The 15,927-nt window shown below is 56.3% G+C and overlaps 1 protein-coding gene across 4 annotated transcripts; it reads right to left on the bottom strand.

Moving 5' to 3' along the window:
• Positions 1 to 2,099: 2,099 nt before the first annotated feature.
• On the bottom strand, positions 2,100 to 14,457 carry CAPN10 (calpain 10). 4 transcript variants are annotated; one of them, XM_070422548.1, is made up of 12 exons: positions 13,909 to 14,457; positions 11,398 to 11,529; positions 10,031 to 10,227; positions 9,008 to 9,221; positions 7,263 to 7,404; positions 6,439 to 6,605; positions 5,981 to 6,259; positions 4,931 to 5,133; positions 4,569 to 4,824; positions 2,881 to 3,080; positions 2,665 to 2,710; positions 2,100 to 2,494 (listed from the first exon to the last, which is right to left on the bottom strand). In XM_070422548.1, the coding sequence occupies exons 1-12, from the start codon at positions 14,032 to 14,034 to the stop codon at positions 2,465 to 2,467; spliced, it is 1,992 nt and encodes a 663-aa protein (XP_070278649.1). In that variant the 5' UTR covers positions 14,035 to 14,457; the 3' UTR covers positions 2,100 to 2,464. The 4 variants fall into 4 exon arrangements, with proteins under 4 accessions (XP_070278649.1, XP_070278650.1, XP_070278648.1 ...); XM_070422549.1 differs by having other exon boundaries at positions 5,981 to 6,256; XM_070422547.1 differs by having other exon boundaries at positions 5,981 to 6,261; positions 9,004 to 9,221; positions 13,909 to 14,455.
• Between the last annotated feature and the right edge of the window lie 1,470 nt (positions 14,458 to 15,927).

Genomic DNA, 15,927 nt, shown 5'->3' with positions numbered 1-15,927 from the left:
GAGGGCCACTGCCTCACCAGCCTGCAGTGGGGCCCCAACTGGGCCTTCTGCCAAAAAAGTCCTTCCCCACCACCCAACGAGAAACCAAGGCTTGTCCCCAGATCCCGCCACAGCCAGGGTGCCTCGGAGGGGAAAGGGTGAGTCACCCAAGGGTTTGGGGGAGGAGCCAACTCCAACTGCCACTCTCACCCCTCCGCCCCGGAAAGGCTAGCCCCTGCCTTTGAGAGTTCTGGGCCCCTTGCCCGGATGTGATGGGGGCAGTTAACTGCATCTCACATTGTCTACCATAGCCTCCTCCTTTGGAAGGGTGGTACGCCGCCCCCCCCCCCCCCCCCCACACACACACACATACATAGGGCCACCCTGCGGGGAGTCTTAATGGGTGACATAATGCTTGGCTTTCTCACTTTTCATGTAATCAAACTGCTTCCAGCAAAATAAGTGGAAAACAGAAGATGGATGGATGACAAAGCCCAGAGGTTGCAGGCTCCTCAGCTGGAGCAGCCCCCAGGGCCAGCGATCTGCCTGGAGCAGAGGTGCACAGCTGGCTTGACGAATCAGTGGTGACAGTGGGCTCTTGGGGTCACTTCCTAGTCTCTAAGCACATAATTGGGGCTGACACATGGCATATGACCAGCACCCTTGGTGGGTCAGACATGTCAGTCAGGAAGGCCAAGGGGACACGGAAACCTTTCCACCCTACAGACACCAATCAAAGCCGGTGTTATCGGTGGAGTGCTCTCTGTGTCCCGACTTATCGCCTGTGGAAGTAGGTTTCTTGTGATGTCACAAGAAAAGGACTTTTCTGAGATTCACATGAGAGAATAAGTGGTGTTTATTTGTGTGGAATTAAACCCCTGAGTTTCCAAGTTCCCCTTTTCCTCTGTCCCACCAAGGAAAAAGTCCTATTTTGTCGTCAGCAAAGCTGGGATTAAAGCCAGTGTCGTTTCCACTCCATATGTGCACAGTCCAGGGCAGCATCTGGCTAGCGTAGCCTGTGTTCCAGCTGCAGCCCATTGTGTGCAGGGTCCACATGGCCATGGGCCTTGTAGTTTCTAGGGCCACACGGCTATGGAGAGAACACAGGAGCAAAGGAAGCAGGACACAGGAGCAAAGGAAGCCAGAGGAACAAGAGTGAATTCCTTTGTCTCAGGATTATATATTCCCAAATTTACTCAGGCTTGCTGTGGCTCCACCCCTTTGGCCAATTATCTTTGTTCTAAGGTTAGACTGACAGGCAAGTATTTTCCCTACATCACCCACTTCACTGCCCATACCCCCATCTTTCTTTGTCCAGTCCTTTCTGCCAGTGACGTGCAGGGACTGGACTGGTGGTTTCCTGGTGGTATGAAATTGCAGGTCCCTGGGGAAGCTGCCCAGATGCTATGCTTATAATGTCTGACCTCCCCTTTGCTCCTTTCTTATTAATACTAATAACTAATTACAATGGTAACACTGGCACCACAGGGGTTGAACACGAGGACCTCCCTGAAGATGTGGGAGTGGTGGCTCCATTGTGCCTCCATTAGAGTTCGTGTGGCCCCTATGGACTGGAGGTTCCACCGCAGGGCAGCCCCAGTCCAGATCACTAGGCCTCAGGTACAGGGTGCGGCCATGAAGGGCAGATGGGAAAGCTCAGAAGCAGGTCACTTGTGCAGACAGGACAATAGGCAGTGCCAGTTTTTCCCAGGACAGACACTCAGCTGGCTGGATGCCCTGGCTGATGCTGACATGATGTGGACTGAATCGGAGGCGCAAGATGGGGTTTCCTGTGTCGGATATGGGGAGGGGTCCCAGGCACATCCCCTCCCAAGTGTCAGCACTGACCACATGAGGCAATGCTGCACAGCGGAACACCAGGCCTCGAGTTCTCCGGTGCCTGCCTTTCCAAACCTGGGAATACCATTTGGTTGGTGATGGCAAGGCTGCCAGATGGGGAGATGGCAGGAAGCATCCTTCCTGCACCTGCCCTGTGCACCAGATCCTCCTCGACCCTCCCAACCTTGTCTCCTCACCACCCTCCTCCTCCCTGAACCTCCCCACCTTGGAGGCTGTGATCCTCCCAGTGTCTCCCTGCCTGAAATAAGACATCTGTGAACTGCTCAGTATTCCTGTTTATTTATAAAGTTACATCCAGAAGTGCTGCAAACAGCTGTGTGCTGACACACTCGTTTGTCAGCTGAGGCCTCTCTGGAGCCCGGAGGGACTCCACGGAGCTGTTGTCATGGCTTGGGGGCCAGGACACTCGAGTTGGGCCTTTCTTGCTCTCCCTGCAGCACCTGCCTGACCCTGGGGCTGCCTCTCTCCAGGATGAGGAACCTTCACCTAGTGCCACAGGCACATGCAGCTGCTCAGTGCAGGACTGGCAGCTACAGCACTGAGGCTGGTGGCACCGTGCAAGGATGCTGTGTGAGGACATCGTGGGCCAAGGGAGGCCTCTGAGGACTCCAGTGTGGTTATCCAGTTAGGTCTTCATCACTGCCATGAAGGAGGCCTGTGAAAGGAGAGATGGTGAGGTGTGGGCAGTGGCTTCCCTGGACAGCGGGGAAGACACAGTGGACCTCATGCCTCAGGACACAGCCCAGTCCGCAGTGTGGCCCACTGGGAGAGGCTGGGGAATGAAGGCCCCAGGGCACCAGGCAGCCCCTCCCAGGCCCCATGTACCTCTTGGAGGAGCTGCCCCAGCATTTCCTGGCTGTGAATGGAGCGCCTGTGGGAAAGAACACCTGGGTCAGCCCAGGGCCCCGCCCCAGCACTCAGGCCCATCTACACACCCATAGGCTGACAGGCAAGGAGTCCCCAGGTACTGTGAGGCAGGCGGGAGAACACGGTGAAGGTGGGCACTGAGGTCCTCAGGACGACAGCCCCCCACAGCCCCACCTGTCTATTCTGGTTGCGATGGTCACTGTGAAGGCCCCCTCTGTGTCTGGCAGGTAGGTGGAGGGCACAATCCTGTAGGTTCCTGCAGACAGGTGGCAGACGCGGCTCACTTCCTGGGTGTAGCAATGTGGCACACAGCTCAGCAGAGGCTTCTGGAGCAGCAGGGAGGGCGTGCCCTGGCCCCCATTGTCCGCTGGAACCTGGGGAGGCACAGACTGACTAGGAAGCCTGTCCACGGGGCAGGTGGAGAGGTCCACTGTCCTCAGTCTCAGTTGGGCTGCTCTTTCCCAGACCCAAAGCAGCCCCGTCTGGGGACATGCTGAGGGTGTGCTGGGCTGGAGCAGCCCCGGCTGCAGTCTGCTTGGACCTCCTGGGGCTTCATGCCTGGTCCCCCACCATACATGTGCCCCCTTCCAAGGAGGAGTGCAACAGCTCCCCAAAGCTGGGCTTACTGCTCACTGAGGCCCTGCCACCCTTGCCAGGAAACCCCATCAGGTGTCAGGTGCCCATGCCTGGGAACCACCCAAATTGCCCCTGCTTAGGCCCAGAGGCACCTACTGGCCACTGGCACTTTTTCCCAAGCTCCTGGGAGTGGGCGTTTCTCAGCAGCTCTGCCCATTCTCTAGGGTACAGAACCTTCTCAACCAGAAATTCCTACCCTCCTCCCAGATCACCTGTGCTCCAGGCTTCGTGTGTCCCTTCCCCCCTCAGATCCTGGAACACCGGCCACTTCACCCTGCCCATCTAGAATTGGGCCCCCGGGAGCACAACAGTGTGTGGGATGGGGAGCCTCATTGGCCATGCGGTCTGGGCCTGCAACCTCTGACTTCTCCCCTTCCTCTAACTACAGGTCTGCTAAGCATTTTGCCTACATGGTGGGAGAGAGAGCCGACAACCAAGGAAGGCACTCTGGGTGGCTATGACTCACTGGCAGCACCCCCTTCTGGACTCCTCTGGGCTCACAGCCAGTCTAGGTAGAAAGTGGGGACAACATACTTTCAGCCTGAGTCCCTGGGAGCCCCCTCTTTCCGTGGATCTGTCTGGGATTCAGGAGCTACCTCACATAGCTGAGCCCACTGTAGCCCTAATTGAGCTGCCTGGCCCCGAGAACCTCGGGGACCTTGCGAGCTCCTCACCACCACCTGGCTTTGTGTTTTCTTTCTGATCTGAAACTCCTGGCAGTGCCATTTGGGCAGCAGAGTGGCTGTCAGTTCCCCAATGGTCTCAGCCAGTGTGGCCTTCCCCATACCCCTTTTACTGCGCTTCCCCACAAACTTTTGCCATCACCCGCTTCTCCCTGGCTCTCAGGGGCACACACGCACCTAGGAAAAGCCTTGTGCTGCGGGCCATGGGCAGAGGGCAGGGTTACACAGCTCTGGGGTGCTGCTGGTGTTTGACTGATCACTCTCAAGTGATGCCATTGGGCCTCCTGAGTGGGAGGCACCGTCCTGGGGAGAACTGACCCCATGACACAGTTGTTCTGAGCCAGAGCAAAGGGACAAGGGGATGCCTGAGCTACCTGTGACCCCCAGTGAATTACAAACTTTATGAAACCTAGAAATGAGTCATGCACATGACCGGCCAGCCTGGGCAACATGCCCAAATGACCAAGTCCAAGACTCCACATCATGCCCCACCCCATCCTGGCTCACAGTTCCCCCCAACTCCCAAAAGCTCGCAGGGCTTGCCTGGAAAACATGGAAGCCGATGGGGTGGCAGTCGCTGTCTAGGCAGTGCTGGTGCAGAGTGATCCGGACGCAGCGGGGGCCTGCACCCTCAGGGATCGTGAGAGGGAAGCAGGGGTTGCTGGAGTAGGAGGCAAAGTTCCGGCTGCCCCCGGCCGTCTGGCCGATCTTCCAGGAGCCCTGTAGCTGCACAGTCTCCCACTCCCCCGCCAACAGGGTCTCCCCAGGGCCAGGGCTCTGGACCACTGTCTTGATGGCACTGCCCGGGAAAGACAAGCACAGGACGGGGGCTAAAGGCACTGTCTGGCCTGCCTTTATCAAGGCAGGAGCACACAGGCCCCCAAAGAAATGGCCAGGCCCCTCACCTGAGGGAGACTCTCCCGCTGGAGAAGACCCGGAGCAAAAACTGTCCTGGCACGTTCTTTAAGAAGGTGCTGGGGACTGCCAGGTAGTAGCCGGAGGTGAGCTCACAGCGGAGATGGACCTCACGGTCATAAGCATGGCACACAGTGCCAGCCACAGGGGGTGTGGACAGGATCCTGGGCAGGCTGACCCGCCGCTTCTCCACCTGTGGAGAGGAGGCCTGTGTGGGAACTCACAGAGACCCGCCCCACCCACTCCTGGCATCAGGGCCTCTCCCCAAAGAGTTAACACATGAAAGCACCCCACCTCCCAGGGGCCGGCTGAAAATGCCCATGACCCTGGGCTTCCACTCAGCCTGTCCCCATGAGAGCCTGCAGGACCTCCTGCTCCAGGACACACAGATGCAAAAGGGCTGTGCCCACAGCTACTGCAACCTGGGGCTGCTGGATAAAAGGCTTTCCAGCAACTCAGCAGGAGGAAAGGAACACAATGTAAGCCACACCCACAGAGGGACAGGGAACACTGTGCCTTGTGCTATGAGACCTTGGCAGGACATACAGACTAAAAACTAGGCCCTGGCAGCAAACAGGCAAGTTCCTGCACCAGCCATGCTCCTGTCCCCAGGACAGGCATCTCCATTGGGGTCCAGAGGGCTCCTTGCACAATCCCACAGGATCAGCCGTCACCATCCCCACCTGATAGGGAGGAGACTGAGGGCGCAGGGAGGGTGGAGTGACCTCTCCAGGTCTCACAAGAAGTGGCCAAGCCGGGCTCAGACCTCCACAAACACCAGCCCCCAGAGCCCCACCGACTCGGGGCTTTGGTTCTGGTTTCCTTTGGCCCACAGACACACCCAGTCCTCCCAGTGCCGGGTCTGTGGGAGCCCCCACAGGCACATGATCCCCAGGACAGCCAGGGCAGGGGGGAGGCCTGTGGGGCTCTTGTCAGTCACGTGTATCCCAGCACGGCAGCTCCTAGGAGTCAGACATCCACGTGCCTCCCATCCTGGACCCTGTACTGCAGTGAGTGGGAAGCTGGCCCAGCGGAGGTACCTTCCAGAGATGCAGACCCACGGCAGGGTAGTCCTTGCCCAGGATGCTCGCCGGGCTCCACACCACGCGGCTGTTCCCCACTGGTGCCTGGGCCCGGCCAGCCCAGTCCACCATGCGCATCCTGGGCCTCTGCAGGACAGCAATGTACACCTCGCTCGGTTCTGAGACCCGCAGCCAGAACTTGGGGTTGCTGGGAAAGCCGCTGTTGTTCCGGCAGCCTCCTGCGGACTGCCCCAGGACCCAGGCCCCCGGCAGCTCCTGAGTGTGGCTGAGCACCTTCTCTAGGGCAAGAGCACACCACAGGTTAGGCTCCCCACCCTCACGGACACCTGCCTCCCCCACCGGGAGCCACCGCAGGGGGGCGCAGGCGCCTGCTCAGGTTTGACTTCTGAAGGTAGAGTCCATTTGGGTGGCCGCATTGCACCCCTAAAGGCTGCCCCAGGAATGGCACTGGTTACCTGAGTAGAGGCTCTGCAGGTGGCCAGCCTCCGTGACCGGGTAGCCAATGGTGACCTCGTCAAATTCACGGAGAAACTCCTCCTCATCCACCCAGAACTCCCCTTCCTGGAGCTGGGACAGCAGCTCCGCCGAGTCCACTGGGTCCACCTGGGTCCACCCTTCACCCCTGGCAGGAAACTCAAGTCATCAGAGATCTCTCATCTGAGAGTGACAGCACTGACCGTGCAGTGGGGCAAGAGGAGCCAGAGGGGACAGAGGGTATCCTGAAAGCCCTGTCCCTGCCAGCACCTTGGGGCCAAACTCCATGGCCCCCTTCCCACGCTTCCATTTGCCCTGGGCTGAACCTTCCTCAGGACCATCACCTCTGCTCCTACCACATGACCTGGCTGAGCGAATGGGTCAGTGAGCAGTGACAGGACATCTGCCCATCGCTTCAGGTGTGGTTGCTCAGACCAAGTGTGACATCTGCTCACCACCCCGGCCACCTAAGGGGACTGTCGCAGCGCCCTCGTCCATCAGTTATGGGTCTTAAAGCCAAGCTGAGGACATAGCGTAGGCATCTCATAGGTCCCTGTCCCTTAGCCTGACTGGACGTCTACTGTTCTATGGGCACCCTCAGCACCAAGCACTAAGCCAGCCTCCTAGACCACCTGAGGCCAAGTACAGACCATGTGGCCTTGGGGTTATGGGGGCCTTGCTGGGAGCCAACTGAGCGCTATCCTGACCACAGAGCTACCATGGCACCAACGACGGCATGGGGGCCCAGGATGCCCCTCTGAGCCTGCACACCACCCCCCGCTTGATGGCCCCCAACTGCACTCACCCCTCTCTCCAGGGCCCCTGCCAGCAACGCCGGCCCCAGGGGTTCTGAATGCGAAGCAGCAAGATACTCTGACCAGCCTGACCCCGGAGCTCATGCAGGTCCGAGATGATGAAGGCGTGAAACTCCCCCAGCTCCCTGGCACCTAGGCGAGGAGCAGCTCAGTCAAGGGCAGGAATTCCCAAACCCAGCAGATGCACAGGTCTTGTCTCCTTCTGTGGGGACTGGTCCAGCGCCCCCAGCTGTGGCCCCACAGGCACCCAGATCCCACAGATCACCGGGGGCTCCTTTCCTAACCACTGTGGACAATTAGCTCAGCAGTGGCCTTAGCCAGCACAGAGCCCCCACGAGGGAACTGGACCAGGCCTGGCAGCTCATTCCCTTATCTGGGCCTCACTAGCTGGCCACATGGCCATGCAGGATGCCTGGTGCAGGGCCAGGTCTCAAAAGTGCTACTGTTAGCACTGTCATCAACAGTCTGTGACCACCAAGAGAAAAGGGAGATCACTTGGCAATGCCAACTGGGGAGGCAGGGGATGGATGGGCAGTGGGAGGACTGGAGGTCCGAGGAGAAATGACTCCACCTGTCCTGAGACCAAAGACAGAAGACATAGAAGGAGCCAAACAGGATGACACCTACCTGGAGAGGAGGGGTGGTGGTCCAACGCAAAGAGAAGAAACTCCTGGACTGTCTCTAAATGATTTATTCAGAATGGCATTGTAGCTGCCACCCACGTCCCCAGCCCCTTGCCACTTCAGTGGGGTCCAGGTGACCTCCAGCAGCCCATGTCTAGCCCACCCTCAGGGGAGGAGCCTGTCCCAGGCCTGTGCCAACCCTTACACACACACCAGGGTAGCATAATTGTCAACAAGAGCAAATTTATTTCAACGTTCATAGTCTTTGACAAAATATTCATTGTAGCCTGGCCAGTGTGGGTTAATGGTTGAGTGTTGAGCTATGAACCAGGAGGTCACAGTTTGATCCCGTCAGGGCACATGCCCAGGTTTCAGGCTCGATCCCCAATAGGGTGTGTGCGGGAGGCAGCTGATCAATGATTCTCTGTCATCTCTCTCTCTCTCCTCCTTCCTCTCTGAAATCAATTAAAAAATATATATATATATATAAAATTCCACTGTGGAAATAATACTAAATAGGATACTTGTATGCATAAAGATGCTGTTATTTATAACAGCATAAGATCAGAAAGACCTTAAACTTCCAACATGAAGGGAAAGATGAAAGAAGCTACAGCAGATCCACTAATGCAATAAGTTGACAAAGTTTATGTAACATCGAAAATTATCTAGGATGCAGAATGCAAAAGGTACGTTTATGAAAAACAGAGAAAGCATACCAAAAAGTCAAAGGTAGCTACGTTTGAGGGAGTTTTTCCTTTCAACAACCCTTCTTCAATGAACATAGATATCACAACAGTGGAAACCTGAGTGCTGATTTCACAGGTTGCCAGCTGAGCCAGAGATGGTGCCACCACATGCTTCCTAGGCCATCTCTGCATAGCGGTGACCTACAGGCACCTGCCTGCCCTGGAGGTAAGTCCTGGTCAAGGGAAAAGGGACCCCTCCCTCTGGAGAGGGGCAGACAGCAGAACAAGTTCACACGCCAGACACCAGCTTGGGAAGAAAAATGTCCCCTCTTTCTACTCAGTGCAGACAGGGCCTCAGGGACTGCCTACAGGATCTGAGGGTGCATGTGTGTAGGCCCTTTGGGTGACCACCGCCTCACCTGCCTTGGGGCTGAACACTGAGCAGCTGATCAGACACCGTTCCTTGAGGCTGAGCAGCTGCCAACAAGTCTTGGGTTCTGAGCCACCAGACCCATCCTGTTGGCTTCTGCTGCTTGCCAAGTTCTTCAGGTTCCACCTTTCTGCCAGGCCACCGGTTAGGTCCACCAGGGCATCTGCCACCTGCCCTGCCCATAGGTGCTCGTAGGACCCATGGACCCTGCAAGACACAGGAATGAGCCTCAGGCAAGGGGAGCAGCACCCTGCCTCTCTTCTATCCCCTTGGTCTATGACACCTCAAATCATCCTGTGATCCCATCCACCCGGCTTCAATAGCTTTTCTTTCCTGCTGCCTCGCCCTCACCACAGCCAGAAGCAATCACGCTTTCACGGCTGACATTCAGTGTCCCAGCAAAGCCCAGCCGCCGCTGCCTACGTGCAAAACCTCTTCTATTGCCAGTGTGGGCACAAACGTGAGGCACGTGGGCAGAGGCTGTGACATCCACTCCATCTAATGGGATCCAACCCATGTCAGCAGCAGGCCTCCCTCCTGTCCTCGGTGCAAAGGCCTGCCTATCAGTTCACTGTCAGCAAGATGGTAAATGCATTCTAGGAGGGAAGGGCCTCGATTCACTCTGCATGAGCGTTTTGGGCTCAGTCAGGACCAGATAAAAAGGCTGATACCTAGCTGGCCTCTTTCTTCCCCAACAACCTGCAGAGAGGCAGCCTGTCCCCAGGGGTGAAAAACAAATAGATGGAAACATCTTTCTTGCTGGGGTTTGAGGAAAGAGAAAGGAAGAAAACACATACCCTCCCTCATGCCCAGCTGTGAAATAAGGGCAGGGAAAGGGAGGCAAACCACAGGCCAAGCCTCAAGAGTTCCCGTCTCCAGACCAGTCAGCCCCACCCCAGGACCTGCAGCCAAGCGCCTGGAAACGACAGGATTCTGCAGCGAGGGAGAGCGGAAACATGCTCCCGGGGGCAGTCTAAGGTGGCATGGCCCAGCCCGCCAGCCTCCAGCACACGTACTTGGCATAGACCTTCTCCAGTAATGGAAGCCAGAACACATCCTCTCTCTGGCACCGGGAGAAGCAGAGTCTCCCTGCAAGACAAGGCAGACGGTCATCTATGGTCACCTCCACCCAGCGTCCAAACTGCCAAACTCGACAGGTGAAGGAGCCACGGTATGTCTGGTCGAGCCAGGTCGGCTGTCCCGGAAGAAAGACCTACCGTGCACAGGGAAAGGCAAAAGGAGACCATGAGACAAACATCTCGCAGTGCCCACCCAGCGTGCTAACCAGTGTGACCACACTGCATCGTCCCACAGTACCCTGCGGTCTGCAAAGGATCTGCCCTCATTCCATGCCTTGGAAAACCAACCATTAGACTGAAAACCCAGACTTCTCAATAAAATATTCTAAGACCATAATGAGGGAGCCAGTGTCTCCCAAAGCTTAAAGTCAACCATTATGCCCTAATGTCCCAAATAAGCCCTTGACCTGAATCCAAAACAAATGTGACTTTTAGAAGCTTGAGACCCAATTCTCAGCAAAGCTGGCTGCAGATGGCAGGTTGCCATGGGCACAGCAACCCTCTGCAGACGCCTGAAGCCCAGGACCTCTGCCAGCACCTGGATCCATGTTCACTGCCAGGCTTGTTTTGACCCGAGAGGCAGTGTGGGCTGTGCATCTAGACAACATGTTTGGTCCTGGCTCTGCCACTCACTAGCCGGAAAACAGTGACAATGGTTCTAGTGCCCTCATTGGTGAAAATGGGTCACAGCGGGTGAGGCCTGTGAGAGTGAAAGCCAGCGATGTGCTGTGCTTACTTAGCATGGGGCCTGGGACCCCGGAGGCGCTCTGAATGGGGTCACCACTGTCAATGAACATTGCTGCATTCATTGGTGATACTTAGCAAGAAGCCAAACAGAGGCCATCAACAGTCCAGGGAGGGAGTCTGAGCAGGCCTTATTTACCTGTGGTGTCTGTCAGAAAGAGTTTCAAACATCTTTTGCCAATTTATATTTAAAACCTATTTAAAAAGTTAACTAGCTAAGGACACTAATTCCAAACCAGGTCACAGGTCCCTCAGCCAACCCTTTCCTGTCTAGGCTGGCACGTTTGACTTTTTAGTTCAGATGCATGGCTCTGAGTCCGTAAGAAGTGGGCTTGGGGTTTGACAGAGCGGGGCAGAAAGTACTGCTGTGGGAGAGGGGACACTGCGTCTGTGCCTGGGAGCCCCTGTGGCCTGACAGCTGAGCTCCCCACTGCCCATGCTGAGCAGCTGCAGCAGAGCCCCACAGAACACGGGGTTCAGCTGCCTGGCCTCTTCCTTCCTTCCTGGGCACAGCAGACAGGAAGACAGAGCAGAAGAGAAAGCTGCATTATCACAGACACCTGGTCCAGGAGGTGCCGGCTCTTCTGCAGGGCGGCGCAGGCACACAGGAACCAGCAGTCCCCCAGAAGCCCTTGCTTCACCTGCCCTTCCTGTGGGTTATCTGGAAACAGCCGGGGCGTAGCACAAATTTCCTAAAAAGAAAGAACGTTGTCCACAGTTACATCACGTCTCATGCTAGTCTTTAAAATAGAGAACACAGGATCTAGGTGACGGGCTGGGAGGAGCTTTTCTGCTTATCCATGTTGCCTAACAGGAGAAGGGAAGCAGCTGGCTTTCTGCAGACATTATCTGTCAGCCCCTCCTGGTTTCAGGTCACTCTGTCTAGCTTAGATTATGGGGTCCCTGACTGTCCACATTCCTTAATTGACAAAACACCCAACTCTGAATAAATGCTACCACCTCCCTTCTTGAAACAGCTAAATGTTCATCTAGAAACTGGCTTCACTTTATTATTTTTTAATTTTACTTATTGATTTTTAGAGAAAGAGGAAGGGGGAAAGGGGAGAGAGAGACATTGATTTGTTATTCCACGTATTTATGTATTCATTGGTTGATTCTTATACGTGCCCTGACTGGGAATCGAACCCCCACCCTGGGTGTTTTGGGACAATGCTCTAACCAGCGGAGCTACCTGAGCAAATGGTTTCACTTTAAATTCATAATGGTGAATCTTGAGTGGGTCCTCCATACTGCTGGAAATCCTACTGTTTCTCTAAAAGGCTCACTTTCCCACAGCCTGGGTGAGCTTATGCCTCCTCTTCTCCCTCTTCTCAAAATGTCCTCGCCTCGTGCTTCATTAGAAGCCACCTGACCCGCCCTCTCTCCTGCCTCAGGCCTGCATTCCTCCTGAGACCCCTTCCCTCTGCCACCTACTCGGGCAGAATCCCTCCAGCATAAGGCACAGCAGAATCTCCGTCTTCTCTACCACATTGCCCCTCAGCACTACTTCCCTTCTAGGTTTCCCTTCACTGACAAACTTCTGGAAAGAGCTGCCGTCACTACTTCCCCCCCTCCCCTGCCCCTGCAGCTTCATACCCCCAAGCCTTCTTTACCAGTGTCACCTCTGTGTTGTCAAACGCAACAGGCATCAATGTCCTGTTGGATTCCACAGCATCAGAACAGCGTGTGTGTGAGAGAAGGGAGGGGATGGTGGGGTGCTGTCCCTTAACCCCAGCAGTCCTCTGGTGGTTTTCGTGACTCCATGTACTCCTGGGTGTCCTTTCACCTCACTGCCTGCTGCTTCTCAAGTACACCTGTCCCAGCACTTGCTGATCCCACTGGGAAATGTTAGAGCCCCTCCAGGCTCAGTTCCGAGTCCTCCTCCTCCCCTACCTGACACTGTCTTCCAGGCCCTGGCCCGTAAGCCACCAGTCACAGTCCCAACTCCCAGATCGAGCCTCTACCCAGATAGTCCTGAACTCCCAACTCTCACATCCACCTGCCCACTGACAGCAGCAATTCACACGTGAGAGCAAAACCAACCCTAGATTTCCACCTCCCCCCACTTCCCTTACATCAAATGGGACCACCACCCACCCAGGTGCTCAGGCTGGAAACCCAGAAGTCATTATCTTCACCCTCTACTTCTAATCGGTCACTAAGACCCATCAAAGTGCTAACGGCTGTCACACTAATCTAAGCCCCTTCGTCCTTCTCAGGACCACTGCAATGGCACTCTTGCCCACAGGCAGTAAGAGTGAGCTTCTTCAAACACACGCCCAGCTAAATCACTCCCCTAAAAAACCCTCTACTGGCCTTCCATTGCAACTAACGTCCATTTTTACCCCAATTCCACTCGTGTGGCCTATAAAGCTCTTCATGCCTTGGCTCCTCCCAGGCCAAACAGGCCCTCGCGGTGCTGCCCCAGAAAGGCACCTGGATCACCAGAGCCCAGAAGTTCTGGCAGCCACCTACACCCTGGGGAGACAGGCTTGTTGCCAGGGCAGTCTTCTCGGCAGACAAACAATTTCTAAAGATGTCAACATAACCCTAGGCCAGAGCATCCCTTTAAGTGACCACCTTACAATGTTTACATCGGGAAATGCAGGTGCACTAAGTCCAAAAGAGAAATCTGCAGAGCAGAGTGGCTTTGCTCCAGAGGCTCATCCCGGCCCTTCCATGAGAGCATGAGGTCAGCAGACACAAGAAACAGAAGAGCCAAGCAAACTAGAAGCGAAGGCTGGTGAGACGCCCTTCAGAGCGGAAGCCAGGAGGTGGGGCTGGGTTTGTGTCCGTTGACACGCCCCTCCCGCTGTGCCTCAGTCCCCTTCGGAACTGCGCTCACAGGTGGGGACCCCGAGCTCGGGATTTAGCGCATCCTGAATAAGCTTCGAGGGAGCACCAAGTGGAGTAGGGAGCCTGGGAACCCGATCCGAGGGCAGCAGGCAGACCCTGCGCCCAGACCGGGCTGACCCCGGCCCCCGAGCCGGCCGCTCCGCCGGCCTCCGCGCTCGCACCCCGGCAGGAAACACGGGGCAGAGACCTGAACCGAGACCCCGCCAGCCGCTCACCTGGGGCCGCCTCCACGTGATGTCCTCCCGGAACTGGGCCAGCGGCGTGGAGAAGCTGGAGAAGAGCGAGGAGTCCGAGGCAGGGAAGGCGGGGTCCCGGAAGAGCTCCCTGGCCGGCGCGCGCATCTTGGGCGCCCCGGGCTCCCATATGCAGCCCGCGCCCCAGCGCCGAGCGGGGCCCAGGGGGAGCGCAGCCCCGCGAGGGGCCGAGTCGGCTGCCGGTCCCCGGGCTGGCCGCCGCTCCAATGCTCCGCCAGGCTCTCCACCGTGTCAGAGCCGCTGCGCGGACGCCGCCGAGCGCCGCCGCTCGGTGGGCCGAGCTCCCGAGGGCGTGGCTTCCGAGTTCGCCTCTCGCGACGCGCGCCGTCGCCCCGGAGGCATTTCTCCTTCCGGGCCGAAGGTGCCCGGAACTGTTCCTGCCGAGGTTCACCCCCGGCGAGGCTGGCGGGCGTCTTGTCCTTGGGCCTGTGCGGGTCGGGCCAGGGCGTCGGAACCGCTTGGACTCGCGGGTTATGAGGGCTGAAGGGAGCGAGGAAGTCGCCTCGGCCGAGGTCGCGCCATGGACCACCGATCCCAGCATGCAGCGCTGCCTCCCAGAACGCGCCTCCTTCCGGCGTTCGGAGGCGGGCCCGCCTTTGTGGGCGGAGCCAATGGAAGACGCGCTTGGGCGGGCGAGTAGTGAGGGGTCGCACTGGTCTGCAGGTGTTGCTGCGCGCTGGGCTCGTGGGAATAGGACGGCCCGGGGTCCTGACCGGTTGGCTCAGTGGATAGAGCGTCAGCCTGCAGACTGAAGGGTCCCAGGTTCGATTCCGGTCAAGGGCATGTTGCGGGCACATCCCCAGTAGGAGGTGTGCAGAAGGCAGCCTATCAATGCTTCTCTCTCATCCATGCTTCTAACTCTCTATCCCTTTACCTTCTCCTCTGTAAAAAAATCAATAAAATATATATATTTTTAAAGTGCCCTCTCTGAGCCATAGGAGAGCTAGCTTATACCAACACAGGTCCCTGAGTGTTCCATCCTCATGCAAATGAGGACTCCAAATTTTTGTGATTCAATTGGCCCAAAGGCACTATTACGATTGATCAAAATGGAGCTGCTCTGATTGGTCAATAAAGAAGCTGATGGGATATTGCTGTGCAGTTCTGATTGGATTGGGAAAGCCTCAGTCCTGTTGGTCGAAATAGGATTCCAAGGGCTGGCTCAGATGGCAGGCATGGTGCAGGCAGGCAGCTCAGGCAGTGCAAATGCAGGTAGTTGAGTGCAGGCTGCTCACTGAAGTGCAGTTTTCATGAGAGGCCTCAGTTTAGAAATGGCCGTTAGGCTGTTTGTTTGTTTTAAATTTGAGCCCAGTCAGCGATCAGGAGCCCTTCTTTCTCACAGTCCACAGAAAGTAGGAAAAATGCATAGCCTTAAGAGCTAACATCAGATTCTTCTAAATAAAGGCAAGTCTGTGTCAGGAAAATACCTTTTGGGTATGTGAGTTGCCCAGGGCATGGCTGCTGCAGGTGTCTCAGCCTGGATGTGGAGGTGTAAGAGGGAAGGGGAGGCAAGTCAGTGGCTAAGGAAATGAGGCTGGGATCTGGGTGGGTGAGGGCCAACAGAGAAGTCACCTGGGTGTGGAATGAAGGACATGTTGAGTGAGGACGCCTTGATCATTTTGAACTTTTTCGTGTGGATTTTTCTGTCTCCCTATGACTTGCAGGTCTTCAGTAAATCCTCTGACAACTTCCTGTATACTTTCCCTTTTCAGAGCCTGCTGGGAGCCGGTCCATCCTTGCTGCTTGACACAGTCGCTGCAGGAAAGAAACATCTGCACAGCATATGTTTCAAGGGACCTGGCGTATATAGCATACTGTTCTTAATATGTTTGCTCCCTTTAGTGCCATGTGTTTTAACCAAGGTCACCTCTCCGAGAAAGGTTGTTTCCCCAGGTGGGGATTTTTCCCTGAGGTTAGGGAGGGGATACAACCCCTTAATTAAGTGCCAGGCGGGTAGTTAAGCTACATAATCTTTACTCC

This window comes from Myotis yumanensis, unplaced genomic scaffold, assembly GCF_028538775.1.
Source record: "Myotis yumanensis isolate MYYU_CA2020_CCGP unplaced genomic scaffold, mMyoYum1.0.hap1 SCAF_8, whole genome shotgun sequence".
Taxonomy (NCBI): domain Eukaryota; kingdom Metazoa; phylum Chordata; class Mammalia; order Chiroptera; family Vespertilionidae; genus Myotis; species Myotis yumanensis.
Note: the sequence above shows the minus strand (reverse complement) of the source record. Positions and strands in the feature narration are given on the sequence as shown.